The sequence below is a fragment of the Muntiacus reevesi genome, chromosome 1 (genome assembly GCF_963930625.1).
Source record: "Muntiacus reevesi chromosome 1, mMunRee1.1, whole genome shotgun sequence".
NCBI classification, from domain to species: Eukaryota; Metazoa; Chordata; class Mammalia; order Artiodactyla; family Cervidae; genus Muntiacus; species Muntiacus reevesi.
Window position 1 is genome coordinate 24,190,098 of NC_089249.1, and position 24,295 is coordinate 24,214,392.

Genomic DNA, 24,295 nt, shown 5'->3' on the forward strand with positions numbered 1-24,295 from the left:
GATGGACAGGGTGGCCTGGTGTGTTTCAGTTCATGGGGTCTCAAAGAGTCAAATCCGATTGAGCGACCGAACTGTACTGAACTGGACTGTAGCCCACCAGCCTCCTCTGTCCATGGGATTTTCTAGGCAAGAATGCTGGTGGGTTGCCATTTCCTTTTCCAAGGGATCTCCCCAGACCAGGGATCAAACCTGAGTCTTCTGCTTTGGCAAGAGGTGAATACAGGTGTGTAATAAAGGAGTATTTTATAAGAAGAGAACTCAAAGACTAGTAATGGGGAATATGTTAAGTTAGAAAGAAGGTTTTGAATTGGAAATCGGCAGTTTTGAAATTTAGTTCATTCCTGACCACTTAGGATTCTCAGACAGTTGCCTCTTGGAATCATTTGCCTCTTTTCTGATCTGAAAACACACTAACATTCTATAACATCTGTGATTTTCTTAAAGAGGCTCAGAGAAGGAAAGGGAAAAGCCAAGTAGTGGCAAAGAAATGGTAAAAGACTGTGATAGAGAGTGGGTGCACAAAATGGAGTGGCATTGAGCTACCAGAATTGTCAGAAGGCAGGTAGAGAATCAGTGAGGAGAATAAAACAGGTGGAATTATGCCTTTTAACCTAAGTGACCTAAAATAAATATTGATAATACTATGCAGGTTCTTGAAAAATGGCTAAAAAGTGTGATATTTCTATCTTCCAGATGATCTGCTGAGCTATTTGTTGGAGAAGTTTTGGTACTTACCTTTTTATTTCCCATGATGCTTGTCAGGATTTTACTGTCAGGAAAAAAATGAAACCTTGTAAATTATCACATGTGACAGTAATGCTTGGTTTAATTTACTGAATACTATCTAAGCTAAGTATTGTGCTGTTGGAGTTTCTTGGGGTGCATATATGTGATAATATTTGTAGATCCTTGTGTTTGTATAGTTACTGTCCTATTTTTAATAACCTGAAGGGAATGAAATCTTTACCATTTTCTCAGCTAAAGGTGTTCCATTAAATATGTTTCTGAAATGTGTCAAATAATTGATTCTTTTAGGTTTACATGTGAGAAAACTATGGTGATAGCAAACACATCAAAGGACGAAAGAGTATGATGTGTATGAATTAAGAAAGGCTTCCCTGGTGAAAGAGAAAGTGGCTCAGTTGTGTCCAACTCTTTGCAACCCCATGGACTATTCAGTCCATGCAGTTCTCCAGGCCAGAATACTGAAGTGGGTAGCCTTTCTCCTCTCCAAGGGATCTTCCCAACCCAGAGGTTGAACCCAGGTCTCCCCCATTGTAGGCGGACTCTTTACCAGCTGAGCCACAAGAGAAGCCCAGGAATACTGGAGTGGGTAGCCTATCCCTTCTCCAGTGGATCTTCCCAACTCAGGAATCAAACCACAGTCTCCTGCATTGCAGGCAGATTCTTTACCAACTGAGCTATCTGGGAAGACCCATCGGTCAAGAATCTACCTGCCAATACAGGAGACAAAAGTTCCGTCCCTGGATCAGGAATATCCCCTGGAGTAGGAAATGGCAACCCTCTCCAGTATTCTTGCCTAAGAAATCCCATGGACAGAGGAGCCTGGCAGGCTAAATCCATGGGATTGCAGAGTCAGGCACAGGAACTTCGCCACTGGTCCAGTAGTTAAGACTCTCTCTTCCAATGCAAAGAGTCAGACACAACTTAGTGACTAAGCAACAACAACAGTGAATTAAGGCAAACAGTCGCAATACTGTGTACATCGCCATTTCCTTTGCTTTCAGAGTATAGTACAGGCACACCTGATGCTGTGATTTTGGTTCCAGATCACCACAGTAAAGTGAATATCACAATAAAGCAAGAAGTTTTCAGGTTGCCAGTGCATATGTTTACACTATGCTGTTGACTATTAAGTGTGCAATAGCATTATGTCTAAAAAAACAATATAGGTACCTTAATTTAAAATACTACTAAAAAAGGCCTATGATCCTCTGACAGCACAGGTTGCCACTAACTTTCAATTTGTATAAAATGCAGTATCTTCAAAGTGCAATGAAATGAGGTATGCTTGTATTTATCATTATAATAATCCACCTCCTTTCAGATCTCAGTCAAAAAATTTGGAAATTTTCATCATTGCTTTACTTAATTATCCTTCTTTGTAGCCTCCCTCTTCCCCCTGCTTTCAAAAGCAGTGCCTTTCCTGCCAGTGGAGCCTTCTCCATGCCAAGAGAGTGTTAGTTGTGGCGATAATGCTGATAATAGCTAGTATTATTAAGCTGGTCTGCACTAGCTTCTTTGCTGACTGCATTAAGTATATTAGTTCTTTGATCCTTATTATAAGCATATCCCTACATATAAACCTATATTGTTTTACCCATTTTATGATGGTGGCTCAGAGATGATCAACAAGTCGCTTCAGGATCACACAGCTAGGAAGTGGTGAAACCAGGATTCAAACTTAGGTCTACTAATTCAGAGCCCAAACACTTAACCATTGTACTATATATACCTGACTCTGTCACTCTCATACAAAGGTGATGTGTGCCTTTTGTTGCTTCTGAGCTGGATGTTTTACTTTGGTAGCCCCCTAAGAAATTTTGAATATCCTAAAATACTGAATGTAAGAGACTTCAGCAACAGCCTGTCATACCAATCTGATGAGGTAGACCTCTCATATGTCTCAGCCCTGCCTCACCCTGGACTCTGTGAAGAGGGGTAGACCCAAAAGAAGATAGGATAGTATCCTGGGAAACAGGGTACATTCTCAGGTGCTATCTTGGTTCATAAAGAGTTTCATGAAGCAAAGATTGAGATCAAAGAGCCTAACCCTGAAACAGTGTCATCATTACGTGTTGGTAAGTGTACAAGCTTGGATTAGTAGCAGAGTTAGGATTAGAACCTGGGTTTCCTTATTACTGGCACCATGTTCATGATGTCTAATTCATAAGAACTGTGGGAAGGTCTGGAAAATCTTCAATACCAGCATTCTTTTACATATTTGGGAAAAGAATACTATGCAGTAAAGTGAAGTGTGAATTTTTAAAAAGCTTTATTTGATTGAACTCTGTTATTTAAGTAGGTTGCTTCAACTCTAATGAAGACAGTGAAAGAGGATGATTCACTAGAAAGGTGGAAAAGTTATATGTTCAGAATGAAATCTTCCTTTCCTGTAGAAATGCAAGTGTTTATACTAAAGTCTTGGGGAGGAAGGTTGCAGAGAGAATTAATACACTGCTTATGATATGGAAGTAAATAGCTCATGACTGAAAATTTTACTCACTTACTTACCTTAGTTAATTTGCAGAGTTTCACCCTCCAGTGAAGAGTTATCCTTGCTTTTATAAACACTGAATTTGAAATGCACTAAGACATGTTGACTGTTACGGGGATTCAGACTTTCCAAATGATTGTACTAGATAGAGTATTTTATTTTTCACAAGTGGATGACAAAGTCATCGGTTCATTCATTTTCTCTCATGGTTATAAATTATCCTAATTTTTTGAATCAGTTTGACATGGGCAGACTATTAATTTTTATTAATTATTTTTAACAATTAAAATAATTTTTATTTCCTTTTGATAGCATTAGAGTGCTCAGTCATTCATTTGGAAAATATTTATGGAACCCATACTATATATGAGACACTGTCCTGTTCATTGGGACTTTAGCAATGAACAAAATAACAAAAATCCCTGCTTTCAGCATGAGGAAGCAAACAAGGAACTTATTAATATGTAAAATAAATAACCTGTCAGAAAGTGATAAGGTTTGTGAAGAAAAATAAAGTAGGGAAAGGAAGCAAGGAGTGCTGAGGAGGAAAGATTTCAGTTTTAAAATCTTCCTGCCATATTTTATTGCTTTTAATCTTACATATAATCTCAAATTTTCCCATTTCCACACAGAGCCTCAAGAATTACATTTTTAACTGAGTTGTAGTCTGAAAGCATTACATTTTCACCTAGATCGTAGTCTGAAAGAGAATAGATCTCAGAATTAGTTACAGGGTAAAGGGATTTATAACCATGACTATGCAAATGATTGATCAACTGTTCGAATTCCATAAACTACTTACAAAACAAAAACAAATAAGCAGTCTAGTATTTCAGCAAATGTACTCTTCTTTGGTAAAATTACACTTAACAAATGAGGTTTAATAATGTAAAGAATAAATTATTTAACAAGATGAGAAATGTGTGGACTTCATAGTAATTTTTTAAAGCAGATGCCCATTTCCCTGTTTTGAAAAGAAAATTAAACTGGGCATTTTGTCTCAAAGAATGAGATAGTTATATCCTGAAAGTTAATATTTATCCTTGTCTTTTGTGCTTTTCCAGTTTGCCTACCAGGAGAAATGTTCAGCCTTGTGTATTTTGTGCCTTCCTTTATTCATTATATAAGTTCATTAGCTGGTGTTTATAATCTACCTCATATTTTTACTATTTGTTTAGTAACCCTAATTTTTTAATCTGAGGAAATTTTACTATCATACATGACACGGGTTTTTTTTTGCTACAGGGATGTTTCCAAGGCCTCCAGGTCTTTATATATTGTGTTACTTATATTTTACTCTTTCTCTTCATTACATAAATTCATCAACTAGTATTTATATTTTGCTTCCGAGTTCTTAAAAAAAAAATTCATGACACTTGTTGAAGAGGGTACCTTTATTTAAGGTATAGAGACCACTGCAGTGGGGTCTTGCAGTGGAGAGGGAGATTAGAGGCTTCCCTGAACACTGCATGGACACGTGGGAATTCATCACCAAGGAGCATAGTGGAGATCAGTGAGTAGGAAGTTGCCAAGAGGGAACATCAGGGGTAAAGGGGGATTAAGTGTCTTGATACGCTTTTTTTTCTGAATCTTCCTTTTCGGCATCCTTTTTACAGTCTTATACAGTCTTACATTGATCTTTTTTTTGCTTTAGGGACAATTCCAAGGATTCTACCACAGAGATCTGTCACTAGCTCTTTGCATTTTTTTCTCAATATAAACCTATTCTTTTTAAAAAAAAAAAAACAAAACTATTTTAAGAGGGGCTACTTTACTTTGCTACCATTTTTATCATAACTATTCAGTGTTCCTCTAAATAGCAGACTGAAATGAGATGATTCATCAGTTTGAAACCAAAGGCATGCATAATTATTTAAAGAGCAACAAAAGAAGCAGCACTCTGATTTTAAGCTTTTTGTAAATTGGATACTGTATTAATAATACATTTTAAATCATCAGTTGTCAGTCATGCAGTGTGACTTGCTGGATGACAAAAGTATAAATTCACATCTTGTGTATAGCTCCGTGCTCTCAGGGATTTATCAAGAGTAAATAGTTCTAGAATAGTGCAATAAATGCAGTCATGGGCATGATAAATCAAGAGCTGAAAAGTCTTTTAAAATAATTTGATATATGAAGAAAACATAGAACACTATTTGACATAAATTGTAGCAGTATTTTTTTGGATCTGTCTCCTAAAGGAAATAAAAGCAAAGATAAATAAATGAGACCTAATTAAACTTAAACTTTTTTGCATCGAAAAGGGAGCCATCAAGAAAAACGAAAAGACAGCCTACTGAATGGGAGAAAATATTTGCAAATGATATGACTGATAAGGGATTAATATCCAGCATAAATAAATGGCTCATCTAATTTAACATTAAAAAAAACCCAATTAAAAATGAGCAGAAAGTCTGGATAGAAATTTTTGAAAAGAAGACATACACAAATGGCCAACAGGCACAGGAAAAGATGCTCAACATCATTAATCATCAGAGAAGTGTAAGTTAAAGCCACAGTGAAATAACACCTTGTGCATACGTCACTCAGTCGTGTCCAACTCTTGTGACCCCATGGACTGCAGCCCACCAGGCTCCTCTGTCCATGGGATTCTCCAGGCAAGAATACTGGAGTGGGTTGCCATGCCTCCCTCCAGGGTTTCCTCCCAACCCAGGTCTCCTGCACTACAGGCGGATTCTTTACCGTCTGAGCCAGCAGAGAAGCCCAAGAATACTGGAGTAGGTAGCCTATCCCTGCTCCAAGGTATCTTCCCAACACAAGAATCAAACCATGGTCTCCTGCTGGGGTCTCCTGCATTGCAGGTGGGCTCTTCATGAGCTGGGCTACCAGGGGAGCCCTAAATACCACCTCACACTTGTCAAAATGGCTATCATCAAAAAGACCACAAATAACAAATGTTGGTGAATAAATGGAGAAAAGAGAACCCTTGTACACTGTTAGTGTCAATATAAATCAGAGAGGTCACTATGGAAAACAGTACGGTGTTTCTCTAAAAACTAAAAGCTATTTTATAGTTCTATTGCCATACTTTATAGTAGTTCTATTTCGGGGTATTTATCTGAAAAAAAACCAGAAAAGGCTAATTTGAAAAGATACATACACCCCAGTATTCATAGAAGCATTGTTTATAATTGGCAAGATATGGAAGCACCCTTAGTATCCTTCAATAAATGAATGGATAGAGAAGATGTAATATCTGTACATATACACAATGGAGTAATACTCAGCCATAAAAAAAGAATGAAATTTTGCCATCTGCAACAACTTGGATGGACTTGAAATAAGTACAAGAAATAAGTCAGACAAATACTGTATGATATCACTTATATGTGGAATCTAAAAAGTAAGACAAATTAGTGAACATAAAACAGGAACAGATTCACAGATACAGAGAACAAACTAATGATTATCAGTGGGGAGAGGGAAGGGGAGGGAGACACAAGATAGGAAATTAAGGTAGAAGATTAATCTAAGGTAGGAGATAGGGTAGAAGGTTAAGAAGTACGAACTACTATGTATGAAATAAATATACTACAAGGATATAGAAGAATGTAGGGAAGACCACTCGGCCATTCAGGTATGACCTAAATCAAATCCCTTATAATTATACAGTGGAAATGACAAATAGCTTCAAGGGATTAGATCTGATAGAGTTCCTGAACACCTATGGGCAGAAATTTGTAACATTGTACAGGAGGCAGTGATCAAAACCATCCCCAAGAAAAATGCAAAAAGGCAAAATGATTATCATAAGGCAAAGGAGGCCTTACGAATAGCTGAGAAAAGAAGACAAGCAAAAGGCAAATGAGAAAAGGAAAGATATAACCATATGAATGCAGAGTTCCAGAGAATAGCAAGGAGAGATAAGAAAGCCTTTATAAGTGAACAATGAAAAGAAATAGAGGAAATCAGTAGAGTGGGAAATACTGGAGGTCTCTTCAAGAAAATTAGAGGTACCAAGAGAACATTTGATGCAAAGATAGTCTCAATAAAGGGCAGAAATGGTATGGACCTAACAGAAGGAGAAGATACTAAGAAAAGATGGCAAGAATACACAGAAGAACTGTACAAAAAAGATCTTCTTGACCCAGATAATCACGATAGAGTGATCAGTCACCTAGAATCAGACATCCTGGAGTATGAAATCAAGTGGGCCTTAGAAAGTATCACTATGAACAAAGCTAGTGAAGGTAATGGAATTTCAGCTGAGCTATTTCAAGTCCTAAAAGATGATGCTATGAAAGTGCTACAGTCAATTTGCCAGCAAATTTGTAAAACAACAATGGCCACGGGACTGGAAAAGGTAAGTTTTCATTTCAGTCCCAAAGAAAGGCAATGCCAAAGAACATTCAAATTACCGCACAATTGTACTCAAAATTGTACTGCACAATTGAATTCAAAATTGTACCGCACAATTCTACATGCTAGCAAAATAATGCTAAAAGTCCTTCATGCTAGGCTTCAACAGCATGTGAACTTACAGATGTACAAGCTGGATTTACAAAAGGCAGAGGAACGAGAAATCATATTGCCAACATCCATTGGATCATAGAAAAAGCTAGAGAATTTCAGAAAAATACATGCTTCATTGACTACACTAAAGCCTTTGACTGTGTAGATCAGAACAAACTGTGGAAAATTCTTCAAGATATGAGAATACCAGACCACTTTCAGTGGACTGTTTCCAAATTGGGAAAGGAGTACGTCAAGGCTATATATTGTCACCCTGTTTATTTAACTTACATGTAGAGTACATCATGTGAAATGCCAGACTGGATGAAGCACAAGCTGGAATCAAGATTTCCAGGAGAAATATCAATAACCTTATATATGCAGATGACACCACCCTTGTGACAGAAAGCAAAGAGGAACTAAAAAGCCTCTTGATGAAGGTGAAAGAGAGTAAAAAAGCTGGCTTAAAGCTCAACATTCAAAAAAAACAAAAAGATCATGGCATCCAGTTCCATCACTTCATGGCAAATAGATGGGGAAACAAAATCACTGCAGATGGTAACTGCAGCCATGAAATTAAAGGATACTTGCTCCTTGGAAGAAAAACAGTGACAAACCTAGACAGTATATTAAAAAGCAGAGACATTACTTTGCCTACAAAGGTCTGTATAGTCAACACTATTGTTTTTCCAGTAGTCATATATGGATGTAAGAGTTGGACAGTAAAAAAGGTTGAGTGCTGAAGGATTGATGCCTTCAAATTGTGGAGAAAACTCTTGAGAGTCCCTTGGACAGCAGGGAGATCAAACCAGTTAATCCTAAAGGAAATCAACCCTGAATATTCATTGGAAGGACTAATGCTAAAGCTGACAGTCCAGTACTCTGGCTTCCTCATACAAAGAGGACTCATTGGAGAAGACCCTGATGCTGGGAAAGATTGAAGGTAGGAGGAGAAGGGGACAACAGAGGACAAGATGGTTGGATGGCACCACTGACTCAATGACATGGGTTTGGGCAAACTCCAGGAGATAGAGGAGGACAGGGAAGCCTAGCGGGCTACAGTCCATGGAGTTGCAAAGAGTCAGACACTACTGAGCAACTGAACAACAGTAACAACAAGGATATATCATACAGCACAAGAAATGCAGCCAATACTTTATAATAACTGTAAATGAGGTATAACTTTAAAAACTTGTGAACACTTTGTTGTATACTGAAACTTACACTGTATATCAGCTATACTTCAGTTAAAAATTAATTGAAAATAAAAAGAAAACCACCTATAATGCCATCACCACGAAATGTTAACTTTTGGTATTATGCCCTTCCATTGCATGGATCCTTGTGTGCATGTCCATAATTGTTTTGTTAATTAGAAAATTACTTACACAGCTTTGTATCCAGCTTTTTCATTCATTATTGTATCACGACCACTGTCCCATATTATTGATATTCCTGAAAGTGAAAGTCTTAGTCGCTCAGTTGTGTCCAACTCTTTGCGACCCCATGGGCAGTAGCCCACCAGACTCCTCTGTCAGTGGCATTTTCCGGGCAAGAATACTAGAGTGGGTAGCCATTCCCTTCTCTAGGGGATCTTCCCTACCCAGGAGTCAAACCCAGGTCTCCTGCATTGGAGGCAGATTCTTCACCATCTGAGCCACTCTGGAAGCCCCATTGATATTCCTGGTAACTTAATTTTTTTAATGACTTTCATTATAAAGGTCTTTCATTATATCACCCCCTACTGTTGAACATTTAGGTTGCATTGAGCCATGAAATTAAAAGACGCTTGCTCCTTGGAAGAAAAGCTATGACCAACCTGGACAGCATATTAAAAAGCAGCATATTAAAAAGCAAAGACATCACTTTGCTGACAAAAGACCCTTTCGTCTAGTCAAAGCTGTGGTTTTTCCGGTAGTCATGTATAGATGTGAGAGTTGGACTATAAAGAAAGCTGAGCCCCGAAAAATTGATGCTTTTGAACTGTGTTGTTAGAGAAGACTCTTAAGAGAGTCTCTTGGACTGCAAGGAGATCCAACCAGTTCATCCTAAAGGAAATCAGGCCTGAATATTCATTGGAAGGGCTGATGTGGAAGCTGAAACTCCAATAGTTTGGCCACCTGATGCAAACAAAGAACTGACTCATTGGAAAAGACCCTGATGCTGGGAAAGATTGAAGGTGGAAAGAGAAGGAGATGATAGAGGATGAGATGGTTGGATAGCATCACCGACTCGATGGACATGAGTTTGAGCAATCTCCAGGAGTTGTTGATGGCCAGGGAAGTCTGGCATGCTGCAATTCATGGAGTCGCAAAGAGTCGTACACAGCTGAGCAACTGAACTGAATTGAGCATGTTTACTTGATTCTGAGTAACTGGTGGTTGTAAGATCTGCTATTAATTCAAAAGGTTTTTGGAAAAATTATGCTTTAAACTTATATATGACATAGAAGATTCATCCTAGTTTCAGAAACTTTTATTTTTTTTTTAATATTTATTTATTTGGCTGTGCTGGGTCTTAGTTGCAGCATGTGGGATCTAGTTCCTTGACCAGGGATCAAACCCAGGAACCCTGCACTGGGAGCTCAGAGTCTTAGCCACTGGACCACCAGGGAAGTCCCCTCAGAAATGTTTAAAAGCCAAAATGTGAGTCTTGTGTGTATAGTCACTCAGTCATTTCCAACTCTTTGCTGCCCTTTGGACCATAGCCTGCCAGGCTCCTTAGTCCATGGGATTCTCCAGGCAAGAATATTGGAGTGGGTTGCCATTCCTTTCTCCAAGGTATCTTCCCAACCCAGGAATTAAGCCCTCGTCTCCTGTTTCCTACATTACAGGCAGATTATTTATCCACTGAGCCATTGGGGAAGCCCCAAGTGTGAGTGACTAACTTACTCAAAATGTGAGTCTTAGAATAAAGGAAACTCAGAATTCATTATTGCATATATGCTGTGATGAACATCTGTAAACCTAAATATTAGACTGTGTCTCTGATTAAATTTATTTAGGATGTATTTATAGAAGGAGTAGGTGATGTAGTTGACTCTGCAGATAAAATGGCTTACAGAAATGACGTCGACCCTTCAAGCATTTATAGCAGAGAGGATTATATAGAAAATAGAGTTAAGTTATTATAAAACACTGTGATAAAAGCTATAATTGGAGAATAGGAGAGGGATAGCTAATTTAAATTTGGAGGAATTATAGAACACTTTCTATGTAGCATCTAAAGCTGTCTGAGAGATGAATAGAAGGGAAGAAAACTTAATCTTCCAAGGCTCAAATGTGAGAGATCTTACCCCATTGGGGTCACTGAGATATTTGAAGACATCTGGAGGTTTAAGGTAGAAGGATCAGCAGAAAGTGTAAGTAAGCTAAGAATGGAATTACAGCCATTGGATTGGCAGTTAGGGCTATAAATGGCTTCATCAAGATCATTTTCAAGAAAAGAAGCTGATTTGAGATGAACAGTAGATCCAAAGATAATTAAGCAGAAGCCTTACATGTAAACTTTTCTTAAGAATGTTTACATGAAAGAGCAAAGAAACAGATTGAAGTGTAGTTTCAGCGAGACCAGCATACTTGTAAGCTAAAGGGCAATACTCATTTGAGAGAAAAAAATTGGAGATATGGCACTTGAGATTTCTAATGGAGAAGATTGGAGTAGGCAAGAGAGGACTGATCAGGGATCCTGGTGGAAGAAAGTTTCGAGCTGTGGCCAGTATATATTACACTTTGGGATTAGAAGAAAGATGAATGGGGGGTGGGTCTGTATGTGTGTATCAATGAAGTAGAGAGCAGCAGGAAGGAGGCAAGGCTGGGTCATCAAGTTGAGTAGAGGCACTTGAGGATAAAGGGAAAGGTTTGGTAACAGTCTTTAATAGAAATGGAGAACAGTGTGGAGATTCCTTAAAAAACTGGAAATAGAACTGCCATGTGACCCAGCAATCCCACTCCTGGGCATACACACCAAGGAAACTAGATCTGAAAGAGACACGTGCACCCCAATGTTCATCACAGCACTGTTTATAATTGCCAGGACAGGGAAGCAACCTAGATGCCCATCAGCAGACAAATGGATAAGGAAGCTATGGTACATATACACAATGGAATATTACTCAGCCATTAAAAAGAATTCATTTGAATCAGTTCTAATGAGATGGATGAAACTGGAACCCATTATACAGAGTGAAGTAAGCCAGAAAGATGAAGACCAATACAGAATACTAACACATATATATGAAATTTTAAAAGATGGTAACGATAACCCAATATGCAAAACAGAAAAAGAGACACAGATGTACAGAACAGACTTTGGGACTCTGTGGGAAAAGGTGAGGGTGGGATGTTCTGAGAGAATAGCATTGAAACAAGTATACTATCAAGGGTGAAACAGACCACCAGCCCAGGTTGGATGCATGAGACAAGTGGTCAGGGCTGGTGCACTGGGAAGACCCAGAGGGATGGGATGGGGAGGGAGGCGGGAGGGGGAATCGGGATGGGGAATACATGTAAATCCATGGCTGATTCATGTCAATGTATGGTGAAAACCACTACAATATTGTAAAGTAATTAGCCTCCAACTAATAAAAATAAATGAAAAAAAAAAAATGGAGGAACTTGATAAAGGGCAGCAGGTTCAGTGATTCTTGGTAGTCATGAGGGAAATCAAGAACTAATCTATTAATACATGGATATGACAAAAGAAAGTGCTAGGGTGGTCTCTATCCAGACTTGGGGCTCTGTTGGGTAGGTAGATGGAAAGGAGAGAATCGTTACAGACACTGTACATTTTCTAACCTCAGTTTGAAAGAAGCATTGATTGTGGTGAGGGTTGCACATCTCTATGAGTATGCTAAAAACCACTGAATTGGATATTTTAAATGGGTGGATTATATGGTATCTCCTGGAGAAGGAAATGGCAACCCACTTCAGTATTCTTGCTTTGAAAATTCCATTGTCAGGGGAGCCTGGCAGGCTATATAGTACATGGGGTTGCAAAGAGCTGGCTGCAACTGAGCCAATATCTGGTATCTAAATTACATCTCAATAAAACTGGTATATACTTGTTTAAAAAGAATCTATTGAAAAGTAAGTACTGCTGGTCTTTAGTTTTCAACCGTACATCCTATTTTAAAGATAGGTGAGATCACATTTTATTTTTTCGTTTGATTGTTTGTTTTAACCTACCCCCTTCTATTCTTTCAGTCGCTGGGTGAGTCGGAGTGCCACTGCACAGCGCAGGAAAGACCGCCTTCGCCAGCATTCCGAGCACGTTGGGCTGGACAATGACTTGAGGGAGGTATGTAGGTTGCCTTCTTGGGACGCCTTGATGTGGAAACTGTTAACTAGGCTTATTTAGTCCAGCAGGTATCATTTTGTAGGTTCTCTTGCATTCTTCTAAAAAAAATAATTGTTCAATTTATGTTTTAAAATAGTAATTCTTTTATACCGACTGACATAGCTGAAACACCTTTTTTTTTTCCATTTTGTAATTTTAATACATCTAAAATAAGGCTGTAAAACAAGTCTCCCTGTGGACCACATCAAGTAAAGGCTGAGCTTAGGATAAAGTTTTGGTCAGTATATCTCCTGCAGGGGAAAAAAGGTATAAGAAGCATAGACTTTCTAAGTTTCAAGCATAATTAAAGCTTAGTAAATATATATTTGTCTGTGATGTGTCTTTGCCTTGTTCTCACCATTTTTAGGAGTGTTTTTAAATTACTTTAAATTAATATCCTTATGCTTTATTTGTACTATTTGAAAATAAAACAGTAATTATACATTTGAATAATGATAAGTAATTTTTAATTTTTTCTTGTGATCAAAAAAATGTAGTCAATTATCTGTTAACTCTTTTCTAAACTCAAATTGATAAAAAAAAAGCAGAAAATGTCATTCTGAATATATATATTGCTTATTGTTGATTTGTTCATACATACATGGTTTTAAACATTTTCTTAAGAACTAAAGCATAGCCTGTCTACTGCTTTTCTTTGTGCTACTATATTTCTCTCCCTTCCCTTCTGCTGTGACTTTATCATATGCATGCTTGTTTTGCTTGTCTCTTTCTCCCATCCTTTTCTTTTTTGCTTTTCTGTCATTTGCACTTCTCCATCCTCATAGCCTTCCAGGGAACTTGTGGTCTGTCAGAACTCCATGGCATTCTGGGAGTGGGATCAGGGTCCACCTCCTCCTGCACGACTTCCTAAAAAATCCTTCTCTGAGTGCTGCCTGGTATGTTCTTTGCCTGAAAGTCCTTTGCAGATGTTCCTGAATCTTGTCTGTGGTGTTCCTTGAATCATCCACGTGTGTGAGTGCACATAGCTCTAGATGCCTCACATCACCTTCTGACGTGAAATCTTAGCTCTCCACTTCCTTTTGTGACTTGTACCTCTTCATGATGGTGTTTGCGCTAACAAGAGTATTCTCTACTTTTGGCAGAGAAAACTGATTATTTGAATCCCAAATCAGTGGTATTTTTGAGGGAGAAGAAGGGGACTAGATTTAGCACATTGTTTTGCTTCCAAAAAGGGGAAATATATTAAGTATTCAAATTTTCTTTTACTTAAGCATTTTGCAAAAGTGCAGAAGTGATTCATTTTCAAACAACTTTTCTTTTGCTGTGTTTATCTCTGTAGTGTTTTATTTTACTCTTCCTTGTTCCTGGTCTGTATTTTATATGGTCAGAAAATCAGATCACCAGTATAGAATCTTAGTGCTAAGAGAAACAGTTGAGGTATCTTTGTTCAGCTTGACATGATTTAACCGAATCCAGGTGTGTGTTGATCAGTCATGTATGACTCTTTGTGTCTCCATGGACTGTAGCCTGCCAGGCTCCACTGTCCATGGAATTTTTCAAGCAAGAATACTGGATTGGGTAGCCATTCCCTTCTCTAGGGGATCTTCCCGACTCAGGGTTCAAATCTGGGTCTCCCGCATTGCAGGCAGTCTTTACCATCTGAGCCACCAGGGAAGCAAGTCCAAAAGGCTTTGTCTAAAGTCAGATGGACACAGAGGCAGAGCTAGGCCCACAGGCCAGGCTCCTGACTCCAAGCCAGTACTCTTCCCAGGCCCCTGCACACTGGGTTGCACTGAACATGACTCACCTGAGAGCCAGAGTTACTTAGGACTTTTGGTTGTATTTTATCCCATTATGACATAGTAAGATAAATTTACTTAACTTTACATTGGTCTGCTCTTCACATGCTCCACGTTGAGTAGAGGGACAGGGTATTTATTAGATGAAAGCCTGTACTGAAGAGCAATTATTTCAGTGCTTATTGAATAATAGGATATGTTTTCATAGGTAGTTCCTACTATTTTGGGCTTCCCTGATAGCTCAGTTGGTAAAGAATCTGCCTATAATGCAGGAGACCCCAGTTTGATTCCTGGGTCGGGAAGATCCACTGGAGAAGGGATAGGCTACCCACTCCAGTATTCTGGCCTGGAGAATTCCATTGACTAAGTCACGTAGGAGTCACATAAGGGTCACAAAGAATTGGAACCAACTGAGCAACTTTCATTTTATTCATTCATTTTCCTACTATTTTTGGCTTAGACAGAAATGAGGAAGAGCATAGTAGAAATCTCAGAAGAAACCTGGGGTGACCTTCCTATGTAGGAAAGTGGACTTTATTATGAAACCACTCCCTGTGAAAGATTTCCTTCATCTCAGTTTTGTATCTTAAAATGCACCTTTTCCTCCAGTTACCCCGAGGAAAGCACGTCTTTATTGTCGCTTGTTTATTGTGAGGGCACTACTTTGCTTTTGCAGTACGCAGAGGCCGCCTTACTTCTTGCTGCGAGAAGGGGTCTTTAGCTACCCCTGTATTCATTCTGCACATGTCCATGGAATGTGGCTTGTTATGTGGCTTCAACAAAGGTGCTCAGAAGGAGAGTTTGCATGTGGCTCTGTGGAATTCACTGTTGGCTAATACTGTATCTGCCTCATATGTGCTGGCTGATCAGTGACTATGGCCACTCAAAGGACAGTCCCATTCTAGCTTGCTGTCATTTATATTATAAAACAGAACCTAAATTTTAAACAGTGCTTAATTTTTAATCCAATTACTGACTTTTTAAAATCTATTCATATATTTCAGAGAATAGGAAAAATGCCTGAGGCTTCTTCCTGTTCTCTTGCTTTATCATGTACCTCACTTCTTTCATTGTAGCTAGTGTATTTCTTCCTAAGCCAAGTGTGATACTTCAGTGTTCTTGAGAATTGGATCTTGTAGTGGTTCTGTCTGCATTTGCACAGTCCTAAAGATGGAGGAATTGAGGCCTGTGGAGAAACAGAACCCTTTTAACATTAGCAGTTAACATTTGTTTTTACCAACCATTTATCTCTAAGTTGTAATGTTCCAAATAACATTAGTACAACCTGAAATGATAGGAAATGCAGGTAATTGTAGTCTCATATATGATCCCTGTCTTACATCTCAGGTTTATTTTTCTGAAATTCTTCATTTCCTGCTTTTATTTATACTAACCTTCAGGATGTTTCACACAACTCTGTTACCCTTAGTTTCCCTGGTAGAGATTGTTGCCTCTCATTGTCAATTTTCCCTCTTCCTTTTACCCTCTAAAAAGGATTTGAAGTGGTAAGAAATATACACAACTAACCATGTGCAGAGTCCATTTAATTTTTAAATCCATCCTTAAAATAAGTACACTGGAAAAGAGATTATTTTGTAAATGCTGCCTTTTGTCAGGAGTGTCGGGAAGTAGAAGGTAAATGGCTTTGTTGAATCCCTAATTGGTGAGATTTTTAACAATTGTACTAAATTTAGCAGGTTATTTTTCTTCCAAAGGGGAAATGTGTTAAATGTGCAAAAACTCTCTTTTATTTAAAGAATGCAAAAGATTTTACACATATTTTTCTTATACTATCAAATCTCCCCTTAAGATAGTAAAGATAGATTTCACATATGTGTCTGTGGGAGGATGTGCTGGCTTGCAGTCTCTCTCACTCCAATAAACTGCTGGTTTTACTATATAATTAGAGGAATTATTCTCTAAATACAGACCTAAGACACTTAGACTTCTTGGAGATTCTGCCCTGCGGTCCTGACACCAACATAAGGTATCCAGATGAGCTTTTGCAGGTGCCACAGAAAGAAGAGAGATAACAGCTGTCCTGAACTAATTACATGTAGTGCTTCTCTTACTGGAAATTCACTAACCAAAGTTCAAGAGCAGTGGTCTGAGTTTCTATGGTCCTCTCTGAGCTGTCGTATCTCCTAAAATAATATGATATTTCCAATTTCTTTTGACCATGGAACAAGGCAAAGTAGGGATGTCTCAAAGTGTCTTGGAAATAAGAGGTCACCTCCTGCATTGGGAGTACATGATACTTGTCAGAGTGGTCTCATAGCCTTTGTTAAGAGGCAGGTGGGCTTGTTTTATGCCCATTTTATGAGTAAGCACATATGCCTGAGATCATAAAATTCATTGCAGCCATTTTCCAGAGCTAACTTAATTTACTGTTGTAACTTGATTAGAACAAAGGACAGCACTGCCCAAGAGGCTGGAAGCGCCTCAAGGCTCTTGATCTGTAGGGAAATGGGTGAAGGAAACCAGTGATTTGAGAATCACTGGGTTCCTGGAAAACCCTGGGTTTGATATGCATTCAGACACCCCAGTTTTTCCATCCTAGCCATAATCCCAACTAATCGCACACTAGGTATTCCCAGTGAAAAGACTGAATGAGTTTTTATTTGCTGTGGCTTCTGTCACTCTCATTTTCATGGGACTAACAGTAGAGGCAATGTGATTACCCTCTGCCTTTCAGTGTACTAAATCTTGAACTGCTGTTGCACATATATAGACGTACGGCCTTTTTTTGCATTTTGTTCCTGCACTTATTTTTAAGGTTAAGTAGGTTAGAAGAATATCTGATGTTTATGCATTAAAAAATACTCTTTAATTTTTAGAAATACATGCAAGAGGCACGAAGTTTAGGAAAAAACCTGAGGCAACCCAAATTGTCAGACCTTTCTCCTGCAGTGATTGCACAGACCAACTGGAAATTTGTAGAAGGCTTATTAAAAGAATGTAGAATGAAGGTACGTATTACTCACTGGTGCAGGACAGTGCGCATCCATGTTCACTCCATGTATGAAGCTAAAATGAACTGAGCCAACCCCTACTTGAGTCTTTAGCTTCACTAGAAAGACACTTAATACTGGGGCATAAACCTCGTGTGCTCTTTACTAAAGTCATGAACCTCTGTGGGTTCTGTCACCCACAGAATCAGTGACATGGGAACCCTGCAGTTTTTCTCACCTTTCAGCTGTTGCTGTCTTCCTCTCCAGCATGGACAGATATTAAGCCAATCAGAAGTTCTGTCAGGGATGTTGTCAACTTATGTAAAAGGCAGCACATTTTTTGTATGTGTTTGTATGTATCTTTATGTGAACCTGTGTAGAACCTCATCTGTGCCCATATGTGTGTGCATATACCCATAAGGAAGAAGATCTTAGCTGTGTTGTAGGTTTGTGTGTTATAAATGAGTCTCCTCTCAGGTGTCTGTGTTTATCACAGGTAGCACTACAAGTTGACAAAACTCAGAACAGCATTTCAGCCATTCATTTATTTGGCAGTCATTTCTTGAGTACCTTCTCTGTGTTCAGTAAATGCACCATGTCAGCATCAACGTGCAATGCTGAATCACACAGACATGGTCCTTGCCTAAAGTAACTAGATTCTCTCTCACTTACATTTTATGAGGACAGTTAGGTCTGCTGTAAGTTACCATATTTGAAACTGATTTCCATTTCCTTTCCATTTTCTGGTATATACTCATTCCAGAGAAGAGATGAAAGGGAAAATGAAGAAGGAAAAAAGAGGTCTGCTTCACTTAGAAATTACAGAGTTCTGAAAAAATTTAGAACTGCCTGTTTGTATTGTGGTTTTTGCCTGAGTGCAATCAAAACTAAGTGTGAATATCTTTAGTGTGCTAAGATGGAGCATAAGTAGTGGTGGCAGGATGGAGTTTCAGATTCTATGATATATAGTAGATCTGGTGTAATTGCCCAATGTTATTCAAGTTAGTAGCTTCCCTGGTGGCTCAGATGGTAAAGTGTCTGCCTGCAATGCTGGAGACCTGGGTTCGATCCCTGGGTCACGAAGATCCCCTGGAGAAGGAAATAGCAACCCACTCTAATACTCTTGCCTGAAAAATTCCATGGGCTGAGAAGCCTGGTAGGCTACAGTCCATGGGGTCACAAAGAGTCGGACATGACTGAACGAATTCATTTCACTTTACTTCATTCAAGTTAGTAATCTGAAAATTGTTGGGCATAAGCATTTTCACGAGGATACTTTAAAATAGCATCAGACTCTCTCTTTAGTGGCTCTCTATTTCTCTGATAGAATAGTTATACATGATATTATTCATTAGTTGACCACAGAGATTAAGACACTTTCCCCAAAGTGATTCCAAATCTGCAGTTAGAAATATAGTGAAGGGAACCCAGGTCTCCCGATTCAGGAATTGACTTGGCGGCTCATTGCTGGAATAACACTTGAGACCACATGTGATATTTTCAGACGAAACGCATGTTGGTGGAGAAGATGGGACACGAAGCAGTGGAACTGGGCCATGGGGAAGCAAACATAACTGGCTTGGAGGAGAACACCCTGATTGCCAGCCTCTGTGACCTGTTGGAAAGGATATGGAGCCACGGCTTGCAGGTCAAGCAGGTAACAGGTTCAAGAGGCCCTGCGACAGGACCAGTTACAAGTCCTGTTAAGAAAAGCAACAAAAAGGAAAAAAGCCATAAAAATGAAAGGATAAGTCCCTTTGTCACAGGATAATGAGAAATATACCACAGACATTTTAATTTCAGAAAAAAAAAATACAACCCATGATTAGCAAGCAGTTTGGGGCTCCTTTCCTGGTAAACAGGAAAAGATAAAAGAACACATTCACTGCAGGGACTGTATTCACTGTAGATTCCATTAAGTATCTACTTTCATCACTGTCTAAGAAAAAAATCTAAATATTAGCCAGAATTAGCAGCTCTTTGCCATTTTAAGTTGTCTGGTAATTCAGGGTGGAAAAATTATATGCTTTCTTTGCTTTTGTCCCTCTTATCTCCCTTTCTGTTTTTTTTTTTTTTTCCTGCTGTGTGCATCTTTCTTTCTTCCTCATCTTTTCTTTCTCTCCTCCTGCCCCACTTTTCTTCCCTCATTGCTCCTGCATACGTCCAAACATATTTTGCATACACAAATACATTCTGTGCTGCTACAGCCTTTAATTCCACGGTGACTAATGTGGCCAGTGTAGACAGCCCTAGTTACATACAGTGAAGTAACAACCCAGCTGAAGTTGGGAATTTCCATGCCTGCACTTCTGGCCTTTGCTTAGCTGCCCTTCCCCAGGCTGCTGCCAGCCTTGTCAGTGAGGCAAAGGATGACCCTCACTACACATGGAGTGGGATGCTCAGGATGTCACACACCTAGGAATGGATGAACTGCAGTTTCCCAGCTTCAGAATAGGCATTTCAATGTGAATGGTTTTGATGATAAGTTATTTTTTAATGAATTGTTTCTTATAAAATGAAAAATTATATATGCCTTGTACTTTCAGGGAAAGTCAGCTTTGTGGTCACATTTAATTCAGTTTCAGGACAGAGAAGAGAAACAAGAGCACCTTGCAGAGTCGCCAGGTGAGAATTCATTGGCTTGATTGTTTCTAGAGCACTGGCAGCAGTGGACCATGTGAAAAATCAGTCCCTATGGCTTTGTCTTCACCTCTCTCTCTCTCAAACTGACACTCACTCACCCCGTCTTGCCAATAGTGGGTAGACTAAGAGGAGGAATATTACTTACTAGCTCTGAGACCTGGGAAAAGTCCCTTGACCTTTTTGATCTTCAGTTTCCTCACCCACAGATTGGGAAAATAATATGAGCCATGCCAAGGCTATAATGATGATCAAATCAGATAACATTTGAAAACCTCTAATAAGGTGTAAAGAATCATATAAGTAGTATTCCTACTCTAACCAGTATTAGGGTATGGTGTATACTGATTTTTTCTTGAATAAAAGTTTTATCACATTGTTAACAATCTTTCAGGGGAGAAAGCATGTGTATATATATATATATATATATATTTCAAAAATCTTCAGAAATCATATTCTTCAATTTATAATGAGACATCTTATGTTACACTGTCATGATTCATTAGCTCTTTAATTATATAGGATTCTAGATGCTCTACCTATTGTATATTTTTCATAAAAAGGAGCTTGTTTTTCTTTAAGCAAAATAACCATGTTTCATAAAAAGAAGTAATAGTAGAGAGCTAGTAGAGATAAAATGTTTTATACTAAATCAGCTATTTGGGAACATTTTCTAAAATTATGAATTAGATATTGAAAAATATTTTTTAAAGACTTATTAAAAAAAAACAAACTCATAAGCCAACCACTAACTTTATAAACAAAGCACTGCAGAGACTTCGCTGTGGTCCAGTGGCTAGGACTCTATCCCCTAATGCAAGGGGCCTGGGTTCAGTCCCTGCTCAGGGAATTAGATCCCCCATGCCACAACTACAGATCCCACATGCAGCAACAAAGATTGACGATCTCGTGTGCCACGCCAAAGGCCCAGCACAGCCAAAAAAATAAATATTTTTTTTAAAAAGAATGAAAAGGAAGCATTGCAAGTATGATTGAAGCACACTATTTCCATTCCCCTCACTGCCTCTAGAGGGCAGTACTACTCTAAAAGTGGTGTTTATTATTGGAAACCTACTTTCTCAATGAAAGCTAGGAATAGGAATTGGATATTACACTGCCCTCAGTTCAGTTCAGTCGCTCAGTCATATCTGACTCTGCAACCCCATGAATCGCAGCACGCCAGGCCTCCCTATCCATCACCAACTCCCGGAGTTTACTCAAACTCATGTCCATCAAGTCGGTGATGCCATCCAGCCATCTCATCCTCTGTCACCCTCTTTTCCTCCTGCCCCCAATCCCTCCCAGCATCAGGGTCTTTTCCAATGAGTCAACTCTTCACATGAGGTGGCCAAAGTATTGGAGTTTCAGCTTCAGCATCAGTCCTTCCAATGAACACCCAGGATTGATCTCCTTTAGGATGGACTAGTTGGATCTCCTTGCAGTCCAAGGGACTCTCAAGAATCTTCTCCAACACCACAGTTCAAAAGCATCAATTTTTCGGCACTCAGCTTTCTTCACAGTCCAACTCTCACATCCATACATGACCACGGGAAAAACCATAGCCTTACTAGATGAACCTTTATTGGCAGAGTAATGACTCTGCTTTTTAATATGCTCTCTAGGTTGGTCATAACCTTTCTTCCAAGGAGCAAGTGTCGTTTAATGTCATGGCTGCAATCACCATCTGCAGTGATTTTGGAGCCCCCAAACATAAAGTCTGACACTGTTTCCATTGTTTCCCCATCTATTTCCCATGAAGTGATGGGAACAGATGCCATGATAGTTTTCTGAATGTTGAGCTTTAAGCCAACTTTTTCACTCTCTTTCACTTTCATCAAGAGGCTTTTTATTTCCTCTTCACTTTCTGCCATAAGGGTGGTGTCATCTGCATATCTGAGGTTATTGATACTTTTCCTGGCAATTGATTCCAGCTTGTGCTTCTTCCAGCCCAGCGTTTCTCATGATGTACTCTGCATATAAGTTAAATGAGCAGGGTGACAATATACAGCCTTGATGTACTCCTTTTCCTATTTGGAACCAGTCTGTTGTTCCATGTCCAGTTCTAACTGTTGCTTCCTGACCTGCATACAGGTTTCTCAAGAGGCAGGTCAGGTGGTCTGGTACTCCCACCTCTTTCAGAATTTTCCACAGTTTGTTGTGATCCACACAGTTAAAGGCTTTGGCATAGTCAATAAAGCAGAAATAGATGTTTTTCTGGAATTCTCTTGATTTTTCCATGATCCAGCGGATGTTGGCAATTTGATCTCTGGTTCCTCTGCCTTTAAAACCAGCTTGAACATCTGGAAGTTTTCGGTTCACGTATTGCTGAAGCCTGGCTTGGAGAATTTTGAGCATTACTTTACTAGCGTGTGAGATGAGTGCAATTGTGCGGTAGTTTGAGTGTTCTTGGGATTGGAATGAAAACTGACCTTTTCCAGTCCTGTGGCCACTGCTGAGTTTTCCAAATTTGCTGGCATATTGAGTGCAGCACCTTCACAGCATCATCTTTTAGGATTTAAAATAGCTCAACTGGAATTCCATCACCTCCACTAGCTTTGTTCGTAGTGATATTCAATGTAGTATACTCTAATTAGAATAAATTCCTAAGAAGAAATAACTATTTGTAGGATGAAATGTTGCAAAACCAAGCTTTGTTAGGCAGGGAGGCATTTGACTTCTACTAAACAGGCATGTGAGTTTGAGTAAACTTCAGGAGTTGGTGATGGACAGGGAGGCCTGGCGTGCTGCGATTCATGGGGTCGCAGAGTCGGACACAGCTGAGCGACTGAACTGACTGACTGACTGAAACAGGCATGTGAGAATGTCCATCTGTTAGAGTGAGCAGCTACCAGGCAACACCAGGAAGTTCATGGCTTTGAATAACCAAATCCTGGGTAGTTGAGCTAGAGATCAGAGACTCAGCCGTTTGCAGGGCGCTTCAGGCAGTCGGTAATGACACTAGTAAAACTCCAGTCAGGGCTCAGAAATACGGAACGTGTCAAAGCCTCATGCAGTCATCGTGGTGCACTGCCAAGTGTCAGTGAGGGCTGGTGATCCAAGAATAAACATAAGCTAAATATTACACTGGTCCTAAGTAGGATTAACGTAAGCTGTGTAGCTTTTGAAATCAAATTGACTGTCTGTTTGGAGGGGTGGATTTGATAAATATTGCTCTAACACTTGTGATGATTCAGCCCATGAAGTTAGGACTTAAAAATAAGACTGTGAAATGTATATAAAAACATCAGTTTAAAAATAAAATTCATTATTGAGAAACAGTGTTCTAATTATACAGAAATTAGCAGTTCCCTGACTTTAATGATTTTAAATCTGGTGGGTTTTTTTTTTTCCCCAAAAAATTGTTTGCCAACTACTTAGCTTTCTAATTAATGGCAGTAAACAGTATGCATCTTCATATTATGCAAAGATCCTCCAAGTCCTTAGAGATTCACAGTGAATTTGAACACAGCTCTTACTAGCATTGAGCCAGGAAGCAGCCCTAAACAAGAATCAGACATTTTAAGGATTGTAGAAGAATGGAAAAAGTCTGTCTTAGCAAGAGGACCATAGCAGGGTAGATAGATTCTTTTGATAGATTTTATTTTTAGAGCGGTTTTAGGTTGATGGCAATATTGAGCAGATGGTTCAGAGATTTCCCCTAAACCCTCTGCCCCCGCACATGCATAACCTCCTTCATTATCCTGCTTCTCCACCAGAGTAGTACCTTTCTTAGAGTTGTTGAAACTTCGTCGACGCATCAGCACCCTAAGTCCATATTTCTTTACATTAGGTTTCACTCTTGTTGTGCCATACATACTATGGGTTTAGACAGATATGTGTTAATGACACGGATCCACCATTATAGTGTAATATAGAGTAGCTTCACTGTCCTAATA

At 39.1% G+C, this 24,295-nt stretch overlaps 1 protein-coding gene across 5 annotated transcripts in view; it reads left to right on the forward strand.

Annotated features, from left to right (window-relative positions):
* Positions 1-24,295, forward strand: part of DENND5B (DENN domain containing 5B) — a 216,848-nt gene that overhangs the window by 154,406 nt on the left and 38,147 nt on the right. For all 5 annotated transcript variants that reach the window (XM_065939734.1, XM_065939709.1, XM_065939714.1 and 2 more), the window contains 4 exons: positions 12,916-13,009; positions 17,646-17,777; positions 19,264-19,416; positions 20,306-20,384. In XM_065939734.1, the coding sequence (XP_065795806.1) occupies positions 12,916-13,009; positions 17,646-17,777; positions 19,264-19,416; positions 20,306-20,384 (458 nt within the window). The remainder of the gene's footprint in view (positions 1-12,915; positions 13,010-17,645; positions 17,778-19,263; positions 19,417-20,305; positions 20,385-24,295) is intronic.